Below are 19,507 nucleotides of genomic sequence, written 5' to 3' on the forward strand. Positions count from 1 at the left end.
GAATCCGCCAGTCTTCAGTCGCGCCACAAATGCTGCCGAGTACCTAGTCCGAGGAATAAGGAATACTGGATTAATAATCGCACGTAGTAGAGTTCTTATCCACTCTGAGCTGACTCTGCCACGAGCAGGCGGGCAAAGACGAGGAGACTGCCCGTTCATAGCGGTACTGAGGTTCCATTTTGACATTGGAGAAACCGTAAGAACCGGTGTGGCAAGACAGACATCAGCGTCAGAGCGGGCATTGTGCCATCAATGGATATAAGGTTTCCTTTCGGAGCCATGACTACCCGCGAAAGGAGGTTCGTCTCACTCTTCCTTGCTACCGGCCAATCAGGGCGCTTCCATCGTATTCAAAGGAGGTTAGCCGATCCACCTTATAAGGGCTGAGCTGGACGGGTAGCAGCCGCTCCCTCAATACTCCCAGCTAACTTGTATCGATTAAATCACCTTTACCCAGCGGTAACCAGCAATGGCGGACGCGACGGTAACTGCCCACGGCGGAGGAGAACTTCAGACTGTACCGCTCGGTACCATTGTCCTCGTGACGGGGGCTAACGGGTAACTCTATCCGCGTCTTGCGTCTAAAGTCAGAAACTCACAGCACTTATGTTACACAGATACATAGGTAAGGTAGAAAAGCAAGACTCGGGTTCGTTAATTTATAAATCGGATTAGGTGCCCATGTCGTGGATGAAGCGCTGAGCCACGGATATGTGGTTCGAGGCGTAACTCGCTCGGAAGAGAAAGGTCGAGGTCTCAAGCAATATGCCCAGGCCAAGTACGGTGCAGACAGATACGAAGCCGTTGTGGTCCCCGATATCGAGGCTGAAGGGGCTTACGACACAGTTATCAAGGGTGTGTCCCTCCTCGTCTCCGTTTCCTCCAGCCAAAGCTGACTCCCTTACTTTATCGACGTCGAAAGGCGTTGCTGGAGTAATTCATGTAGCCTCCCCTGTCACCATCCAGGGCTCAGCAAGACAGGCCATCGATGCAGCTGTGAACGGCACTCTGAACATTCTGAAAGCCGCGAAATCCGAGCCCTCCGTGCGTTCGGTTGTGATAACCTCCTCTAGTGTCGCCTCTGTCCTCCCGTCATTCGAGAAGGCCCAGAAGGCCGACCATACGACATGGAACGACGTCACGTACGACGAACTAGCCAAACAGGGCTTCCCGGACGGTAATCCAGCGGCGGCATACTATGCATCGAAAGTCAGAGCCGAGCGGCTGGCGTGGAAGTTCTACGATGAGAAAAAACCGCAGTACAAACTGAATACCCTCTTACCGAACGTCAACCTCGGTCGCCCACTCGAGTATCCCGGCGCGCAGGCTGCCACTACTTCGGCGTGGATCTACGACATTATCAAAGGCAGCCGCTCCGTCATAGACAACGTCCGGTCTCGTAAGTCGACTTTTCATGCGCAGTCCCACTTACGTATGTCTCATGATGAATTCCGGCAGAGTGGTACGTTCACGTCCGCGACAATGCCAAACTGCACGTCCGAGCCCTTGCCGACCCTTCGATCCGCTCCGAGCGCATCTGGGCGGCAGCAGCGGTGTTCACCTGGCCGGAGGTTCTGCGCATCCTCAAGGAGTTGCACCCCGAGTTGACGTTGCCCGACGACCCCAAGCAGACCAAGCCTGATTTGACGGTGGTGGATAACAAGAGGGGAGAGGCGCTGCTTGGAGGGTGGACGAGCCTGAAGGACACCTTGAAGGAGATGGGTACCAGCTTCCCGTGAGCAGCCGAGGGGAGAGACGATGGGATAGGATAGCATGGATGATACGATTCATATAGCGTCCAGCCAGCGAATATAAATACGACGAGACAGCAATTGGGGCAGTTCAGTACAAGAGACAGCGTCAGTACAAGAATACAAGACAACAAGATGCGAGGCGGATACAAGAAACTACACCTTGACTCGTGACAACGAATACAAAAGGTTAAATAATGAACTTCAGGTTGGTGTCCTGCATGAAATCAGCATCAGTGCCGGCGCGTAGAATCCCGAGTGGGGACCCACCAGTCGGTGAGAGCAGGTCAACTGAGGCTTCTGACTATACTTCTTATTCAAGATCTCTCTATATTACGCAGATAAGACCAACGATTCCACACCGTTGCCGATAACTCACCTGACGGATCTCAGTAGCTGAGCGTAGGTCTGCTCGGGCGAACGTTCTATGAATAGACCAGTCAAACGCTGGCAAGGAAGGCGAGCTGCGTAGACATACTGAGGGATAACGCGAATGCCTATCAAGCTTGGTTAGGTGACGCCCGTTTGTGCAAATCGGACAAGAGCACGTACGTAGCTCATGGCACCGACGGCGAGGCCGCCTTCATACGTGTCCGCGCTCGTCTGTGCGTCCTTACATCCACTGAAAGAAACCTGTAAAACGTACGCGCACCGTCAGAGCTGCGAGCACTGCCTGTCACGACATACTCACGACATCGGCGGGAGTAGACCGCTGCTTACGGAACTTGTCTGTTACTTGGCTTCGCTTGATCCTTCCGTCGGAGTGATACTAGAGCAAAGCGTTCCATACAAAGTGCGTGCCTCTCCTTACCTGAATACTCACCAGAAACGGAAGATCTACGGCAGGATTAAGAACCATACAGGCACTTAAGTGCGATTGACCCACCTAATATGGATCCAGAGTGGCAGGACTGCATGGATGCGGATCAGAGGATCATGAGAACTGTAACTGCGCGGTCACTCACGTCGAAGACGGCCTGAATACGCGACAGTCAGTGCGCTCTGATTTAGCTTGCTCGTGAGATACCTACCGTCAAACGGCATGCCTTAGGCAGAGACTTCACCTGTCCAGGCTTGAATATTGTCTATTCAAGAATACTGCCGTATAACATACCAGTATTTCATTCAGCACCTGTCGGTCTCGAGGTTAGGCTTAGCAATGACATCGTCACGGCTGACTACGCACATCATCCGTGATTGTTCCAGCCTTCTTGTAATCGAGTGGGAAGATGACTGGTCGCACTGCGTGAGCCAGATCCTTAGCATATCGACAGCTGTGTCACCTTCATCAAGACCATCGACTTCGTCGCCGTCTAAATCTTTGGTCTGCCCGCCGTGACCGGAGTCTGATTTCCAGGTAGGCGGAATTCGCATCATCAAGCCGTGCTCACGTACAGTGTATGAACAACGAGTCGTGAGGCTGTGCGTCTTTGACGAGCCACCTCATCGCATCGAGCATATTCTTCTTCGTCGGGATGTCGCGAGGATTGTGAGCGTCATCTCGGAGCAGAACCATGTCTTCTTTGCGGAAGCCATAACGCTCTAAGAGACATGTCTGTACCTGCTCTGAAGCTACGATGCGTTACCAATGACGTACCTCGAAGGAAGTAATACATGCTCTTGGCATCGTTGATGCACCCGCGGAGCTCCTCACGCTGACCAGTATAATTTATACCAATCTGTCGAGACTAAAATTCAGCAGGCGGAGCCCTCGCCTAGATGTCACTCACAAGTAGAGCCTTCTTCCGCCCCGTACACCTAGAATACTGGAAATCGGGGTGCTGAAGCGGGACGAGCCCGCCGTGCTGGGCATGCACCAGATACTGCGCGTGATGACGCTGCAGATACTGGGACTGACTGTACTGAGGTTGATTATACTGAGGCTGCGAGTGACTATGGTGGTGCGATTGCGCAGGCGGCCGGCTATAGCTATGGCTGCGGCCGTGGCCGGAAGGATGATGCTGACCGTGCGAGGAGTGTGAGTGGGAGTGGTGTCGATGTCTGCCCTCTACATATATAACTTCGGCGCCGGGAGGCACGCGGATGGCTTGTCCGTCAGCGTATATTTCCTGGTACCCGGCCGACCGTGGCGTTCCGACGGGTTGGGATGGTGATGGCATTGGGTAGTTAACGTTGCGGTTGGGTCTGTACGACATGAAATCACTGCCATATGTACCAGATGCAAGGGAGACCTACGACGGCGGGTATCTTGGGACAGCGCCCGGAGACTGAGTCGTCTAGCACACGGAAATGCTTGATTTGGAACTTACGGAGAAGAACGGGCTACCCCTGCTGAGGGGGAGTGACCTCCAGGCTCAGGAAAAGCTGGCCAGTTCATCCTTACGTGTTGCTGGAACGCACGGAGTGCTGGTCGCAACTACAGATGATAGGGGCGACGAAAAACAAGGGTTCCCAGGCTCGGCGGATGGACAGCTGCTTTATATATCCTCCAGCTTGGCCAAGAGACACTCCAGCGCCTGTTTCAAACTCTGATTCAGTAGTTCCGAAGATAAACGGGAGTCATACAGACCACTAACGCATTCTCTCCCTCCAGGACACTTATACAGAGGTTTGACTTAAGTCGGATCAACGTTAGCCGGAGATTCGGTTACGGACCTTGTACCCACGTGCGACGACTCTGGGTTTATTTGTAGGTGCTGGTGGCTGCTGACTGCACATCACCAACGAAGTTGTTCTGTTGTTGTTCTACGGCCGCGCTCGCCGGTGTCTGGTCCTAGTGTCTGATATAGTTGACACATTCAAAGCAGTAAGGGTTGTAGGACGAGTCTTGAGGGTAGACGCCCAAGGAATACTATAGCCCTTCTGCTCGGCTTAGGCTGTGCATGTGGCATCGCGCTTTTCACTCCGTGCTCACTAGTGACCCGCCCATTGTCCATCTATGTCGGATGCTGTGGTAGTTAATCTTTCCGAGCTACGAGCTTTTGTCGATGAAAATTCAGTTCCTAATATGACCAGCCCGACCGCCGATGCCGGCGATGCGGTGCAGTCGGAGCTGCAATCCAAGGCGGTGGGGCCCGTGCAGTGGTCCAAGCACCCACATCGCCACCTTCGGAGGCTGAGGCCCGCGTACTGAGCATCCTACCTTACCCCGCTTCTGGTGAAAGGGCCCGTCACATTGCCTTCGATCCTTATGTTCCATATTTAGGTAGGTCTAACGATATATAAGACAAAGACAGCATCTGAGTCTCTTTTTCCTTTCAGAATTTACCTTCCGCCCCCATCCCACCCTCTTCACCATCAACTACTCATCATGGCTCCAAAAGTTCACTTCCTGCGCGAGAAACAGGTAACCTCCCTCTGGACGCGAGTATTTTCCGGACCATTGACATCTTTCAGGAGCAACGGAAGCCGCGCACTCAGTGGACAATGTGTGTGGCGTACCTCCAAGAAGATGGAAGCGAAATTGTTTACGACCGAATTCCGTCATTCACCAAGGTCGAAACGGATAGCCATATTGGCTTCCATCAAAATCACAGGGTCGTCATACGAAATTGGCGACTGTGTCGCGACGACTACCGCAGCCCTGACACCATCAAAGTAGGTTCATCCTTATCAAGGGAAATCTCGTCTGAAGAAACAATTTTTCAAGCTTTTGATGAGGGAAGTCAACGAATGGAAACAGTTCAGACATCGTCACATAGTAAAATTCGTCGGTCTGGCGGATACACTCGCCTACATTCCCAGCATCGTATATCCGTATTACAAGAATGGGAATATACTTCAGTACCTCGAGAAGAACCCGAGAGCGGATGTGTTACGTCTAGTAAGGAGTACTTCGTGTCTTCCAAAGCTCTTGACTGAGTACTGACCTTCATCGCAGCTACACGGCGTGGCGAGTGCTCTGGCTTACATGCACACGCGCGAGGTTCCTGCCATTCATGGCAGCGTGAAATCAGTGCGTCCCTCTCTACATTTCTGTATTAAGACAGCCACGTTTAACCAACTACTTGTTGCAGACCAATGTTCTGATTGACGATACCGGCGAAGCACTTCTTAACGACTATGGCATGACCCGCGTGCCCGACTTTGCCATCCATTTCGCTCGCCCGACCAATCTTGTATTTCAGGAAGCCCGATGGCTAGCACCTGAGTTCTTCAACTACGAGCTAGTGCAGAACGACAGGATGGGTTCGACACCGGAAACCGACACGTACAGCTTCGGCATGCTGTGCCTGGAGGTACGCGGCTCTTCTCCAGTCTCCGCTAGCCCTCGCTTATTTTAACCCTTAGGTGTACACGGGCCAAAAACCATTCGCAGAACGTCGGTTCCATGCAGACGACATGCTCGACGTAGGGAGGGGGGCGCACCCGCTACGTCCAAATCCAGACAAGTACCCCTTGGTTACAGACGACATCTGGGATATCATGCAGGCTTGCTGGCAGCTGAAGCCGGAGAACAGGGTAAAAATGCCCGTGGTCAAGGAATTGTTCGCCCTCCAGCGGATTATGCAGGCCATCGAGACACCCTCAGGGAAGTGATAAAGCGTACAATTGGGTAGGTATATGATACGGTTATCTTATTTTTCTTCCTTCCTCCAAATGCGGACCCGATTTTCCCTGTGTAATATACCCCTGTGGAACGACGACATACCCGCTGTAGATACTGTTTCTTAATAACCGTATGCTCACCTTAGTTTCATAGCTGCATGTATCCATTCAATGCACATCATAACGCTGGCCTTCATGGAATCCTTCGCGTGTTGCAGCCACAGCACAATGGCTCTAGGTCATTCCCGTGGGTAAATGACTGCTGCTTGCCAAAGCGCGTCGCGCCACTGTGGCGGCCCTAGTATAAGAACGCGCGCGTCAATTGTGGCCTCTTACACTCATAACGCGACTTCACTCCAACCATTACGGCTACTGGTCGCATCTCACTCGCCTATACTCTCCTATACATCATCACACATGTCTGTTCCTTATATCGCCATGGACCCAGCGATTATCATTGCTGTCCCGTATTGCCACATCTGGTCACCGACGCGCTCGGAGGAAAGTGGCGGCGATAATACCTGGGCATTTTGTTCATCACAAGTGAGCCTTAGATTTCCTGTACCATTCCACGTCTCAATTGACATGTCCCCTCCAGTTTCTGTCGGCTACGCAGAAACTCCTGGAAAGGCACGCGAAGCGCGACGCGTCCGTGCGTCTCAGCCCGCTCGCAGCTCCCATTCCCGTGATGCCAGAGCTTCGCCACCCAAAGCCCATACGGGCATACCGGTACGTTCCAAGCTGGGTAGACGACTGGGACAAGGCCGGGGTTCTGGAGGACTCGCCATCCTGCACGCCACAATCACCCGCGACACCTACCGAATCGTACTCTCATATGGATATCACCGCGGACTATCCCGGGCTGGGGAATGGGTGCAGTGGTAAGGCAGGGGAGGACTACTCTATCTGCCGGAGACCTGCTTCGACGATATCCGAGCTGTCTCATTACCTTCCCCTCGAGGTCCTGGAGGAGCTTGGCCTCTCTCCCAGTGCTTCTAACGCAAGCTCGGGGTATCCCGACACACCAGCGACGAGCGTGCACAGTTCGGCATGCGCAGATCCCCGCCACGTCCAGCTGCTGGAGACGCTTGTCACCGAACGCAAGCAGCAGGCGTGGCGCATGGCGGATGACGACCCACCATGTGGCGAGACGGCCACCGCCCATCGTCATGAGCAGCTACTCGGGGCGGTGCTGCAGGACATCGAGGAGCTAGTGCAAAGCTCGGCGGTTGTGGCGCGCGCCAGCTCGCGGCCTGGTCTTGTGCATTGCTCGTCCGATGCACACTGCAGCTCCTGGAGAGACGCATCTCATGCGTCGGACGCCTCCATCTTGGGCACCCTCGGCAAGCCCTTGTCGGAGCATCAGAGCCCGCGCATGCAACTGCAAGACGAAGGGAGGGAGCATAGGGAGGTGTTGTTGGGCATCCTCAATGAACCCCTCAGGAACATCGAGGGGCGCCGTCGTGGGCAGTATTGCAGGGGCGAGTGGTAGTATCAGTGCTGCAGACACATCTATCGTTGGGACTTTAGTTATCTTTATTATCACTGGGTGGAACTAGAAGCTATGTAGCTCACTTTGTATATCAACCGGCCGCTCTGCGGTCTGTATTTCTTTCTGCGTAGCACTTCATTGCGAACCTGAACACCAAGGGGGACGGCATCGTTGTCAGCGCGCGAAACGTACCGTTTCGGAATATTCAAGACAGGCGATGCCGGAAGTTGTAAGAGGACTCTTGTCATGTCTATATATCGGCCGCTCTCTATTCTCGCCGCCTTCATCCGGCCAGCCCAGCGCATGCCATGGAACCAGGAAACGTAAACGTACTCGCCTTCCTCTTTTCCTCCCTCAACTCTGCGTATCTTCCACGTCATGTAAACGCATTCGTCCGCTCCCCTACCTTCACCAGCGTTGAGCGCTGAACCCACGAAAGCGGCCGAGCCCAGTCTCTCTAAGTCACTTCAGGGCCTCGTAATCAAGAGCCTCGGGATAACAGAGTGACTGAGCGCGTCCGTCCGAATTCATATCTAACCGTCCCACCTCCCCCCTACAAGCGCTACACCCTAGCGGGCGCATTCCTATAGATCTAGCGGGTGCGGGCGCTGGCGAGATTTTAGAAACAGGATGCGCGTACCGGCTGGCATGCTATAGCCTCTGAGCACACCGACGCCTCCAGACCTCGAGCAGCTGAGAGGCAATAAAGCGCGGTTGCCCGCCCCCACCCCCGCTGTCCCTTTCGGCACCCGGACCCGCCCGCCCCTCAAAGTACCAAACCACACGCCTACATGACGCGATGTCAATCACAGAGCGAGAGAGCACGTCCGCACCGCGCAGACCCTTCCCTCGCTCCCCACCCAGTCACCCCGCCCACAGAAGGAGCAAGTGGCCACTCGGACCCCGCACGACTACGACCGCACCCGCCCATCTCCCGAGCCCCGCATCGAACACGCACATGCTCGGATGAAGGAATCGAGAGAATGAGGGCGCTCGGACACACCCGCGCGCCCCGCCCATTCTCGCCTCGCATGGGAGCGCGCCCTCCCCCACCCAGATCCCAATGCGCACCCGCGGTGCCAATTTGCAATATGAGACGCGGGGGGGGGGGGGGGGGCGCCCCATGACTCGTCCCGCAACATGGAGAGAAAATGCATATACACATACCTCACCTACCCTCTTCTACACGCGCAGCGCGTCCCACGTCTCCCGCCGCGCACGCCCGTTCAAGCAGCGCACGGGGTGCTAACATGAAATATGAGGGTGTCGAGAGCCGCGGCGCGGCGCTGCTCCTCCGCCTACAGCTGCCGTCCTGTCCTCTATCTCCTATCCCCGTATGGGCGCGCACGCGCACCCGCTCTTCAAAGCCAGATCGCAGCACAGGAAAGGAGCCGGACGAGGAAGAGGCGATGGGCGCGCGCAGCTCCTTTCTCCTCGCCCCGTCCACACATGCCCGTCCGCTCTTCACAGCCAAACCGCCTTACGAGGGTCGATGTGTACGGCGAAGAGCCGATGAGTGCGCACACCTCCTTGCTCGTGACGCGTCTAGACGCGCGCACGCCGGCTAGCTCTCCACCGCCAGAATGGCCCCAAGGGTCAGTGTCAACGATGGAGAGCGGTGGGGGCGCGCACCTCCGTGTTACCCCGATCCACGTCCGCTCTTCCCCGCTCCCCATCGCCACACGGGACGACTCCGCTAACGAAGAGCCGGCGGCGAGCGCAACCCCTCCATTCATACCCCAGTCTACACGCGCGCTCCCTCTTCCCCGCTAGAACCGCCCCATAGGGGGGTACCAGGTGAGAAAGAGCGGTGGGCGCACACATATCCCCCCCACCCCAACACACGCACCCGCCCGTCCGCTCTTCCCCGCCCGAACCGCCCCATAGGGAGGGAACCGGACGAGGAAGAGCGGGTGAGCGCTGTCAGTCTATCTCTACTCGCCTCTCTCCTCCACATCCCGCCTCCCGCTCCTGACTCTGCCCTTCCTGTCCCCCGAGCACCGCTGTATGCGGGTCACCTACGCCTCGCGCTCGTCGCGGCCCTGCGTGGGGTACACCGCGCCCTCGACGACGGGCCGCGCCTGTGCGTCGAGCTCGGGGTCGCCCATCACCTGCCTGATGGCGGACTTGTTCAGGAGGGCGGCGTATTTCGGCTGGACGAACATCGCGCTGGGTGTGGGGTGGGGTTAGTGTGTGAGGCAGAAGGAAGGGAGGGAAGGGAGGGGGTCGAATACGAAGGGAAAGAAGGAAGGAGGAGACAAAGGGGAGAAGAAAGGAGGGGACTCACTTCGCCTCGACGAGCAGCTTCCCGTTCGCGTCCTCGACGCGCCCGCTCACCCACGCCTTGCGCCCCGACTGGCGGTCGAGCTTCGTCTTGAGGATGATGAACTGCGAGCCGGGGTGGACAGGATAGAGGGTGTATGCGGGCGACGCGATGTGTACAAATGGAAACAAAGCAAGCCCGTGATGAGTGACAGCAGAATGATATGAAGACAGGGACGCACTTGGTCCGCACGCGTCGGTGCGCGGTACGTGATATTCAGCGTAGCCGTGACACCCACTTTCTCGGGCAGGTTTTGGATCGCCTAGGTCGGCGTTAGCCAGTAAAGAGCGACAGGCACAAAAAGCACCCACCACCCTGCCCATCCCCTCATCCAGCAGCGTCGCAAGCAGCCCCCCATGCACGATCCCCTCGTGCCCGCACACGCCCCGCCCAACGTGCACAAACACCCAGCTCTCGCTCTCGTCCCTGCGCGCCCTCACCAGCGGGCGCACCGCCAGCCGCCCCGGCCCCGCGAGCGCGCCCGCCGTCAGGCTGTTCACCCGCCGCTCCTCGGGGACGTGCGTGTACGGCCGCGTCTCGTACCACTCGCCCACGTCCGGCGCGCCGCGCGCGGCGGCGAGCGGCGGGAGCGCCTGCAGCGCCGCCTCGAGCTCCGCGGCGTGCGCGGCGGCCTCGGGCGAGGACGGGTGCGGAGGGGCGGGGCCGGGCCGCGGGGCGAGGAGGGTGAGGAGGGGCGGCGGGTAGAGCGCGCCGAGGAGGTAGGCAGAGGAGCAGCCGAGGGAGAAGAGCGAGAGCGCGAGCGCGGAGAAGCGCCGGGGGGAGCCGGGAGGGGGCGGGGATGTCGAGAGGCGGCGGGCGAGCGGGCGGGCCAGGAGCGGGCGGCGCAGGGCGGTGGAGAGCATGGTGACTCCGTCACTCTGAGGTGGTCGTCGCGATCGAGGACGACGTCGACGAGGTTACCCTCCGGTTACTCACGCCGGCAATCATCGAGACACGTGAATCACGGCGTTCTCCGGATCTGCTGGCACGGTCACTGCCAACACTCTTGCTTTCTTGCAACATTCCTTGGTCTATCCCGTCTGCTAAGATCTAGCTAAATGTCTCGCGTCGTTCGCTGCTATGGAACTATGTACCAGAAACTCCCGCTGTATCCGCGGAAGAACATGGGACGCTCGTTGTCTGCTACCCGCAAGTCGGTTCCGGTCGATGAGGTCGGTGAGTGTCTTCGTGAGCCACTGGGAGGGCAAAGTGGGTGGGGAAGCGAGCGGGCAAGCGCGATCGCCCCCGCTTCCTCCTTTCCACAATTGAGCGGCGCGAAACTTTACTCGGGACAACGGATATGGGTGGGTGCTGAGGGGCGGGGCACGCTCTTTGAACTTGCAACGTTCTATGGAGACAAGTCCTTGCACACCCGCATGCGTCTCAATCCCACTCGCCGGCAGCGAACTCCCTGCCTCCCTTCCGCCCCTCGCACCCGAAATACACCGCGCTCCTGAACAGATGGGCGAGGAGAAGCGGGTGGAGGAGAGCAAGCATACGTCGCGAGCCGCTCGCCGTAGACTGCCACCTCGACGCAGCCAGGTTGCGGGGTACGATCAGGGGCGGGCGAGTGGGTAAGCCTCAGCGCCCGACCTCCTCCTCCACCTCGTCTGCCACGGAGGCAGGCGGTAGGTGCGATGAGGGGCTGGGCGTGTTGCAGGCGAGGGAGAGGTGGTGCCCGCTCGCTCGCTCCCAGGGCGTGCAGGTAGTCACTCTCTCATCAAGGGCTCCGGAGTGGGTCCCGCCCACCCTCTCTGAGTGTCTAGGATCCGAAGCGTGCGCGGATCGCTGGGTACCAATAGTAAGAGGCGGTGCGCGTGTCCGCGGGAGCCAACTACTCTTGTCCATCCAAACGCGCTTTTGTGAGTCAAGCTGCTCTCACGTGCTCTCTGCTCGTTCAAGGCCGCTGAGATGCGGGTTTCGAGGGAGCGGCGAGCTGTGGATGCGTTCGCTGGCATGGACGTGCGGAGGATGCGCCCCCCGCCTTCTCAGCTGGTTATCGTTAGACGACAAGTGAGATATGGAGATCACCGGCTAATATACAGTGAGGTACCCGATTCCTAATTCCACGCGAGGAAATAAATATAATCAAAGTCCCAATAGAAGACGTGTCTGCAGCACGCATACTACCACCCGCCCCCGCAATATCGCTTCTCCAAGTCTCCAAGCGGCTAGTTGAGGATGCTCAGCAACACTTCCCTATGCGCCTGATCGTTCTCCAGCGGCAGTGTTCCTGCGCACCTACCACTCAACATCGGCTTTCTGTTGCTACTCGAGACACTGGAGAGACTCGGGGGATGGCATGCGTCTGCCCAAGAGGCCGAATACGCGTAGACTCGAGCGGCCTGCGGGCCGGCATGTGCCTCGACCTCTACGCATTGTCTGGGCTCCTCGATCTCCTTGACCAGGATGTCGAGCAGCTTCACGCGGTGATTGTCACTCGCGCCACAGGTCCCGCCCACGGGTGAGTTGTGCGCCGGCATATGCGAGGCTTCCTGCAGCACCATGGCCAACAGCTGGACGTGGCGGGGGTCTGCGCACGCCGAGCTCGTGCCCGGCGTGTCTGGGCACCCGGGGCTGATGCTCGAGTTGGACGCGCTGGGCGCGAGGCCGAGCTCCTCCAGCACCTCGCGCGGGAGGTAATGCGCCAGCTCCGATATCGTCGAAGCGGGTCTCCCGCAGCTATAAAGGTCCCCCTGCCCTTCAGCACTATCCCCGATCCCGCGCCCGTAATACTCCATGTCGGAGAACGCGTCGCTCGGTGTGGCCAGCGACTCGGAATGTGGCGTGGTGGACGGCGAGCCCGAGTCCGAGAGAACGCTGCGCTCGTCCCAGTCGTCTACCCAGTTGGGTACGAAGCGGTATGCGCGTATCGGCTTCGGGTGGTGAAGCATAGGCATGGGCGAGGCGAGCGTGGACGCGTCGCGCCTCGCGTGCCGTTCGAGGAGTTTCTGCGTCGACGCCAGGAACTGGGGACAAACACGTTGATTGAGGCGGGGAATGGTATAGGGACTACGGTACTCACCTGCGAGGAGCAGAATGCCCAGATGTTGTCGCTCCGAGTTTCCTCTGAACGTGTCTGTGGCCAGATGTGGCGATCGTACGGGACAGCAATGACAATGGCCGGGTCCATTCCGATGTCAGGAGTAGAATTATGTATGATGGGGATTGCTGGGGTGTTGGCAGAGAGAGGTGTGTCTGACGCGACGGGTAGGAGTAGTGGTTGGGGTGAAAGTCGCGTTATGGGTGTAAGAGGCCACAGTGCCGCCACAACCCGGACGCGCTTTGGCAAGAAACCGATTTCCCACGGTGATGTGCTATAGCCATTGGCCCATTGTGCAGCTGTACATGTTGCCAGGCTTGGCGACTCCCTGCTCCCATTCTCCCTTGTGAATATCGGCTTATGTATGCTATCACGTTTACAACCATCTTTGCAAAGTAATCTGCACCGCCAGAAAAAGTAGTTAAGACGGCCCTGAACAAGTCGCATAATCCTCTCAAACGCGACGAACGACCAAGCTGGTCTGGCTTGCGTGGCGAAGGGCGACTTCTCCTCCTGCAAGATTTGCTCCTGCTGAGAAGTTAGACATGTTATTTCTGAATTCTTCCCAGTCCTCGCAGTATAACCTGCGGCGATCTTCTTTAGCATCTGATATGAAACTCGTCGCCGGGTGGTGCCACAGATGGTTATACGTGTCTTATGATCGCTTTCGATGCTGATACGTTTCCATCGGAGATCGTCTAGAGGGTTGTTGGTGAGTAGAATCGAGCTGAATCTCTCCGCATCGTAAAGCTCACGCGCCACATAGTTGTTCTTCTTCCCTGCACGTCTCACCGAAAGGTCTGCCGTCACATCCCATAGTAAGCAACCCTCCGTCCACAGCGTTTCCACTCACGGGATAAACACGAAGTCCGACCACATGCCCGTAAACACCAACAGGTACGGCATCCCTATTTCCCCAAGGCGCCGATGAATCTCGTTTTGCACGACGTAGAATCCGTCCTTGAGCCCTTTCGAATAATGCCCCACTCCGCCGGTAGGAAGAAATTCACACCCGCTTGCCTCCCGACTTCTGCGAGTGTCAGCTCGACGTGAAGAGCCCCCAAGCGCCGACACGGAGGCGTCGATCCCTGGCTGAGCGCAGGGACGGGGGGAGTGGTAATTGACTGACTTGACAATGCCTCCGAGGCCGGCGAGCCTTGTTATTGCCCGAACTAACTCCACTTGGATGTCCAGCGAGTGATAGGAGGCTGTACCGAGGTAAGAAAATCAAGGTACTCGGCGCGTCAGGATGACCATCGTTGAGACGGTCCCATTTCAAGGTTGCCTTGAGCTTGAGGAATTCTTCCGCTACGAATTCCCCAATATTACCAATACCCACTCTCGCGAAGTTCATCAAGCTATAAGCCGACGTCGAGTCGGGGAACGTTGGCAGCGTTATTGATTGATGACCTGCAGGCGAACGGCTAGACCCTCTACAATCTGCGGAAACCAGGGCTTTTTAAGAATCTGCCATGCTGCCGTTCGGATTGCGCGTTCGAGCGGCATCGGCAGCTCCCAGCTTTGCTACATAATGGCACATTACGAAGGCCACCAGTATTTTATCAGTCGCCAATGCACAAGCCGCCAAGGCCTATCTCATGGATATATCTGCAGAAGTGCATCCACAACTCCCGTCGTCTGCAGCCTCATCTCCTTCCCTACCGCCCACTCCCCTCTGAATCGTCACTCGCGGGCACACCCTCACCTTTATCCCACGCTAGCTGCAACCATGCGATGATATACGGGAGTGTGAACGACGATGGTTCCGTTTTCAGAGTATTTCAAGTACTGCGAGCGGCGTGTGCGTTATCTGGATGGCTTTGCTTGTCCGCGAGAAGTAGGACTCGGCGATCTCTTTCATGGACTGCGAGCAGGAAGACAACCATGAACAATTGGAGGGCGAGAAGGGTACGCACCTTCCTTTCCGCCTCGAAGTAGAGTATCGCCCACTTGAGCTGCTCAAGGAAAAGGGTAGTGAGTGTTCCCGTTGTGAACTTAAAGCGCGCTACGTCCCTCCGGTGGTCCAGCTTCGTGCCCCACCAGATTATAATCTTTTCGTCAAGGATGTCCCATCGAAAATGTCTGTATGTGGATCGTTCAGCCCTTATGTCAACATTTTCAGAGCGCGATAGTTACGACGTGAATATCCAATCTGTCCATTTGGCCTGTGAAGAAAATCGTGTATGGCATCCCAGCCTACATGACCTGCAGAAATTCGCCCCCCCCCTGTCTAGCGTATCCTGAATTCAGAGGGCCCGAAGAACCTGATTCCAGGTGCATTAGAGGCGATGAGGGCAGTTCGACGGCGTGCCCCGTGCCATTTACAGCGGAAATACAAACGTCAATGGTGTGTCCTGTGAAAAGCGGTGTGAGGGAGGCAGGAATGTAATCTGTTTGAACGACCTCGGCCCCTTAAGAGGGAAGTGAGGAGAGTATGGAGTTATTCTCTGGAGCCTGGCGAGGGGTTTAGTAAGAATGGACGGATCGGCAGGCTTACGCTGGGGGTAAGGATGAGCACGGCGTCGACCTTCCGCGACACCTTGAGCGAGAGGAGCTCGGAGGCGATGAACAACCACACGTTGCCTGCTCCTGTAATCGCGAAGTGCTTCAATCCAGACATTCCTCGCTAAAAAATGGGCGAGAACAAAAATCGCTCCCGTGCTGTCTCCTGCCTTGACTACATATTGCTGCGAATTCAGGTTGCCCCTTGTCTTCCACGAGAGGCCAATTCATGTCTGAATGAAGCGTGAATACGGGATGACGAGGCTGGGCGGCATCCGCGAGCACGCGGAGACGAAAGAGGATCGATTCTTTCGCTGTTTAATGCCCCTAATCGAGACGACTGTACGTATACGCCACACACAGCATTTTGCGCCATCGTATTGAGACCAATCCTGAAAATGTCGACCCAAGCAAATGAATGTGAAACAGGTCGCTCGCTTGAAGTGGGCCTCATTAGAATGGCATCGGCTTGCATTATGGAATTTCGCAAATTCTGCAATATGTAGCCGAGACGCGCGTCACCCGAGCAGGCATCCGCGTAGTTTTACGTAGAAGAGTTTCCCATGGGTTATAAAGGAGGAGGTCACGCTTCACGAAACTGAAAGCAGTCGTCAATATCCCAGTAGTATCAATGACCACCCTGGGGAACTTTGCTCTTGCAGGTCTGGGACGCATAGGGCAATTCGTGGCTGAGGAATTCGTGAAACTCAAGGCGGACGGCAAGATTTCGCGAGTGGACATCCTCACCCGCCGAGTAGGCCTTTCCAGTTGTGATGCCTCGGTGACTCTCACCGGTGTGCACAGGACCCAGCCGGAGACGAGACGCTCGCCACGCTCGCGGAGCTCGGCGCCAACGTCAAGACGGTCGACTACGCCTCGCACGGCTCCCTCGTCTCGGCGCTGTCTGGCATCGACGCGGTGGTGTCCGTCACCGGCGGGTACGGCGAGGCCATCCAGAATAATATCAAGCTCGCGGACGCCGCGAAGCACGCGGGCGTGCAGCTCTTCGTGCCGTCCGAGTGGGGTCTCTATTCGAAAGGCCTGAACCAGGGCTTCTACATCACCCACGCTGAGGTGCACAAGAAGCTCGAAGATATCGGTTTGCCGTATGCCATGGTATACTGTGGCATGTGGTCAGACGCCGTCTTGTCCCCGTGCGTATTCATCAATTATCAGCACGACAGACGGCCACTCACCGGGTGCCTCTTGATAGCCTGTTCGGATGGGACGTCCCCAACGGGAAGGTCACTATGTGGGGAGACGGGAATAAGCCGATAACGTGGACGACCAGGGAGGACGTGGCTCGTTTCACGGAACATCTCCTCACGCACACCCCGGCAGAGCAGCTATACTGGAAAACCTTCAACATCGAAGGCGATCGCAAGGTATGTTCGCGGCTCGCCCACAGATCCGACCGCACCCCTTATATGCCTTTTCAGACCCTGAACGAGATCGCTGCGGAATACACCGCGCGAACGGGGAAGAAGCTCGACATCACGCACCGCCCCATCTCCGAGCAGGAGAAGATCTTCGCGGAGAGCGACCCGACCTCGATGGAGGGCATTCTCGCATTCATCCTGCTGAACTGGGATAACGGCAAATTGGACCTGTCGAAAGCGCCGGGCGGGCTCGCGAACCACCTCTGGCTGGAGTGGAAGCCAACTCGGGCTGTGGACGCACTCCTTGCCGCCTACCCCGCGTAGGTCATGAAAGCAGACTTCTGTGAATAAATGAGGATCGGCGAAGAATAATGGATGACTTTACGTAAGCAATCAGAAAGAGGAACTTACGCTGCGGCAAACGTTGACCTCGGGGGGCTCCTTGAACTCGAACCACCACGGCCACGAGTTTTTCCCACGCTTTTGCGTGGGCAGGGATCGTCGTTCGCGACGACGGGCGCACACCTGGCCACCCAGCGAGACCCTCAATGGTCCAGACGCCATACTATACCGCCCCCGTATACAACGGCGCGAGCGATGACGAGTCCCGTGCTCACCACGCACCCCGACGGGAGGCGTATCGCTCGATATGCGCACCCCTCCCCCCCACAAAAGAAATAAAACAAAAGAAGGAAAGCACCAGCCGTCTAACTACATGCCACACTGTATCCTCCAGGGACTATGGTACACTGTATCCTCACAATTGCAACCACTCCCCCTATCCCAGAGAATAAACTACCCGTCCACAACCCAACCACCCCCACATGAGCACCTGGAAAGGGACTTAGAGTTTCAGCCACTCGGGATCACCCGAGGTGCTGCACATGAACAAGCACCACCCATCCCCCACTCAAAAGGCACTCGGGTGCCCATCTTCCAACCTAACCAAAATAACCCGCTGAGCGCCTCCATTCCTATCACCGCCGCCGACGTTCTCCGAGTACCGACCTACCTTCCCTACCCACGATGAAGTCTGATGCACCTCAACAAACGTCTATTAAAGCGGCGACCAAAGCCGCTGTCGCTGAACCGACGCGCAGGCGCTCCGCGCGCCTCAGCGACGCTCCCGCCAGTATCGCGGAACAGACAACACCGACCACCACGGCCCCGACCACGGAGCACCGTCCCGAGCTGACCATGGAGCATCCCCCCGAGCCGACCACGGCGCCGCCGCCTCTACCCGCCCCGAGGGCTCAGGCGGCCCAGCCGGCTCACCCCACAGTCTCGCCCGGTAAGCAAAATACTCCCTGCCTCGTAGACGATACCCAAGGCTGACCGCAAGCACCCACCAACCCGCTACAGAGTCCTCTGGAGCGGTGTCGACCGCCAATGTCCACGAAGGCTCCCCCCCACCAATGACCACCAATGCTCGCAACAGCTCCCACCCGCCGGCCCATAGCCAAACGTATGCGCAGGCTGCGACCAGAAACCGGGCGCCCGATACCATTGGTGTGTTCACATCATCGTTGCGCAACCCCACTTAATGCTAACCATCAAACTCCAGCGCCGGCCCAGAGGGAGCCAGCGGGACAGCTGTTCACGCCGGCCAGCGGTCAAGAGCTGGTGGCACTGTCCAACCCTATGCCCCACACGATGGATGTGGATGCCAGCGGAGGAACCACCACACCCGCGACACACACCGCGACGCCGCAGCCGGCGACGGGTGTTAGGAAGCGATGTCCTAACTAGTCGTCTTGAGATAACTGGGCCACGTGCCAACAGTTATGTCGTCACTACCTCAGTAAGCATACTGAAAGGTAGGTCTGGCCGGGCCAATGCCAACGGTCAAGTCAAGAGTCCAGGTAATCGCTGTATTCAACAGGAGGTTGAACTAAGGAATACATGGGTTTTCCTATAGTATATATAGTAACTGGTATAGGGGTTAATACCCAAAGAAGAGCACAATAAGAAAGGACGCGTAAGCCATCCTGTGAGAACGTAACTCAGAGAAATGAGAAATACAAGGGCGCCCATTGGTAGAAGGTGAGTCAAGGGAGATAACGTGTGAGAAGAAGATAGCGTCCATGGGAAGGTCTACTCAGAGAAGGGTACTGTCCAATAACAATGCTCGGAATGGAAATGGAACGAGATAAGCATGGGAAAATCATAACATTACCCCCTTCCTATGGTCGAAGTTTACCCAAACTTCCTAGTCATGACCGGTTACCGAACCGTCCAGGTCCACAAGAGTGCCATCATCGTAGTCTTGCTCTTCGGTGGCTTCTTGGATAGCATTGTCCCAAACAGTTCGTTGAGGACAGGCAGATGGATAATGCCCTGGTTGAGCGCGTCCACAGATGCGGCAGCGGAAGAGTCGGCAATGAGACTGGAAATGACCAGGCTGCTGACATGCCCAGCAGATATTGCCATATCTTCCTGTCATGTTGGTAGGCAGTGCTGGACCGTCGACATCAATGGGGTTTTCTCGGGATCCAGCTGGATGGATAA

At 56.8% G+C, this 19,507-nt stretch overlaps 11 protein-coding genes across 11 annotated transcripts; 6 read left to right on the forward strand and 5 right to left on the reverse strand.

The window, feature by feature from the left end:
* Positions 1–469: 469 nt before the first annotated feature.
* On the forward strand, positions 470–1,739 carry GLOTRDRAFT_133046 (aldehyde reductase; the record flags this gene model as incomplete). Its single annotated transcript, XM_007871924.1, has 5 exons — positions 470–558; positions 618–625; positions 676–855; positions 923–1,399; positions 1,459–1,739. 5 exons carry the CDS (start codon positions 470–472, stop codon positions 1,737–1,739), a joined length of 1,035 nt encoding a protein of 344 aa, XP_007870115.1.
* A 202-nt stretch (positions 1,740–1,941) lies between these two features.
* On the reverse strand, positions 1,942–4,290 carry GLOTRDRAFT_141026 (uncharacterized protein; the record flags this gene model as incomplete). Its single annotated transcript, XM_007871925.1, has 20 exons — positions 4,282–4,290; positions 4,022–4,228; positions 3,948–3,959; positions 3,773–3,896; positions 3,482–3,712; positions 3,349–3,430; positions 3,147–3,293; positions 3,035–3,097; positions 2,938–2,984; positions 2,866–2,883; positions 2,783–2,815; positions 2,717–2,728; positions 2,638–2,662; positions 2,575–2,588; positions 2,443–2,520; positions 2,304–2,384; positions 2,230–2,248; positions 2,131–2,176; positions 2,022–2,079; positions 1,942–1,968 (listed from the first exon to the last, which is right to left on the reverse strand). The coding sequence occupies exons 2-20, from the start codon at positions 4,087–4,089 to the stop codon at positions 1,942–1,944; spliced, it is 1,185 nt and encodes a 394-aa protein (XP_007870116.1). The 5' UTR covers positions 4,090–4,228; positions 4,282–4,290.
* A 698-nt stretch (positions 4,291–4,988) lies between these two features.
* On the forward strand, positions 4,989–6,378 carry GLOTRDRAFT_123197 (kinase-like protein). Its single transcript, XM_007871926.1, has 6 exons — positions 4,989–5,058; positions 5,109–5,309; positions 5,362–5,535; positions 5,593–5,667; positions 5,729–5,950; positions 6,003–6,378. The coding sequence occupies exons 1-6, from the start codon at positions 5,023–5,025 to the stop codon at positions 6,249–6,251; spliced, it is 957 nt and encodes a 318-aa protein (XP_007870117.1). The 5' UTR covers positions 4,989–5,022; the 3' UTR covers positions 6,252–6,378.
* A 299-nt stretch (positions 6,379–6,677) lies between these two features.
* Positions 6,678–7,752, forward strand: GLOTRDRAFT_133049 (uncharacterized protein; the record flags this gene model as incomplete). Its single annotated transcript, XM_007871927.1, has 2 exons — positions 6,678–6,803; positions 6,859–7,752. 2 exons carry the CDS (start codon positions 6,678–6,680, stop codon positions 7,750–7,752), a joined length of 1,020 nt encoding a protein of 339 aa, XP_007870118.1.
* A 1,250-nt stretch (positions 7,753–9,002) lies between these two features.
* GLOTRDRAFT_133050 (uncharacterized protein) lies at positions 9,003–9,525 on the forward strand (the record flags this gene model as incomplete). The annotated part of the gene is made up of 2 exons (XM_007871928.1): positions 9,003–9,240; positions 9,302–9,525. 2 exons carry the CDS (start codon positions 9,003–9,005, stop codon positions 9,523–9,525), a joined length of 462 nt encoding a protein of 153 aa, XP_007870119.1.
* A 137-nt stretch (positions 9,526–9,662) lies between these two features.
* Positions 9,663–10,938, reverse strand: GLOTRDRAFT_141028 (Thioesterase/thiol ester dehydrase-isomerase; the record flags this gene model as incomplete). The annotated part of the gene is made up of 4 exons (XM_007871929.1): positions 9,663–9,921; positions 10,040–10,140; positions 10,257–10,337; positions 10,387–10,938. The coding sequence occupies 4 exons, from the start codon at positions 10,936–10,938 to the stop codon at positions 9,771–9,773; spliced, it is 885 nt and encodes a 294-aa protein (XP_007870120.1). The 3' UTR covers positions 9,663–9,770.
* Positions 10,939–11,458: 520 nt separating this feature from the next.
* On the reverse strand, positions 11,459–11,923 carry GLOTRDRAFT_133052 (uncharacterized protein; the record flags this gene model as incomplete). Its single annotated transcript, XM_007871930.1, has 2 exons — positions 11,459–11,596; positions 11,669–11,923. The coding sequence occupies 2 exons, from the start codon at positions 11,921–11,923 to the stop codon at positions 11,459–11,461; spliced, it is 393 nt and encodes a 130-aa protein (XP_007870121.1).
* A 323-nt stretch (positions 11,924–12,246) lies between these two features.
* Positions 12,247–13,208, reverse strand: GLOTRDRAFT_133053 (uncharacterized protein; the record flags this gene model as incomplete). Its single annotated transcript, XM_007871931.1, has 2 exons — positions 12,247–13,044; positions 13,101–13,208. 2 exons carry the CDS (start codon positions 13,206–13,208, stop codon positions 12,247–12,249), a joined length of 906 nt encoding a protein of 301 aa, XP_007870122.1.
* Positions 13,209–14,776: 1,568 nt separating this feature from the next.
* Positions 14,777–15,738, reverse strand: GLOTRDRAFT_133054 (uncharacterized protein; the record flags this gene model as incomplete). Its single annotated transcript, XM_007871932.1, has 5 exons — positions 14,777–14,839; positions 14,908–14,982; positions 15,035–15,200; positions 15,255–15,283; positions 15,616–15,738. The coding sequence occupies 5 exons, from the start codon at positions 15,736–15,738 to the stop codon at positions 14,777–14,779; spliced, it is 456 nt and encodes a 151-aa protein (XP_007870123.1).
* Positions 15,739–16,251: 513 nt separating this feature from the next.
* Positions 16,252–17,323, forward strand: GLOTRDRAFT_96392 (NAD P-binding protein; the record flags this gene model as incomplete). Its single annotated transcript, XM_007871933.1, has 4 exons — positions 16,252–16,374; positions 16,425–16,774; positions 16,834–17,005; positions 17,060–17,323. The coding sequence occupies 4 exons, from the start codon at positions 16,252–16,254 to the stop codon at positions 17,321–17,323; spliced, it is 909 nt and encodes a 302-aa protein (XP_007870124.1).
* Positions 17,324–18,025: 702 nt separating this feature from the next.
* GLOTRDRAFT_133056 (uncharacterized protein) lies at positions 18,026–18,748 on the forward strand (the record flags this gene model as incomplete). Its single annotated transcript, XM_007871934.1, has 3 exons — positions 18,026–18,290; positions 18,362–18,508; positions 18,564–18,748. 3 exons carry the CDS (start codon positions 18,026–18,028, stop codon positions 18,746–18,748), a joined length of 597 nt encoding a protein of 198 aa, XP_007870125.1.
* Positions 18,749–19,507: the final 759 nt, after the last annotated feature.

Source organism: Gloeophyllum trabeum (assembly GCF_000344685.1).
Source record: "Gloeophyllum trabeum ATCC 11539 unplaced genomic scaffold GLOTRscaffold_00015, whole genome shotgun sequence".
In the NCBI taxonomy this organism is placed as follows: Eukaryota; Fungi; Basidiomycota; class Agaricomycetes; order Gloeophyllales; family Gloeophyllaceae; genus Gloeophyllum; species Gloeophyllum trabeum.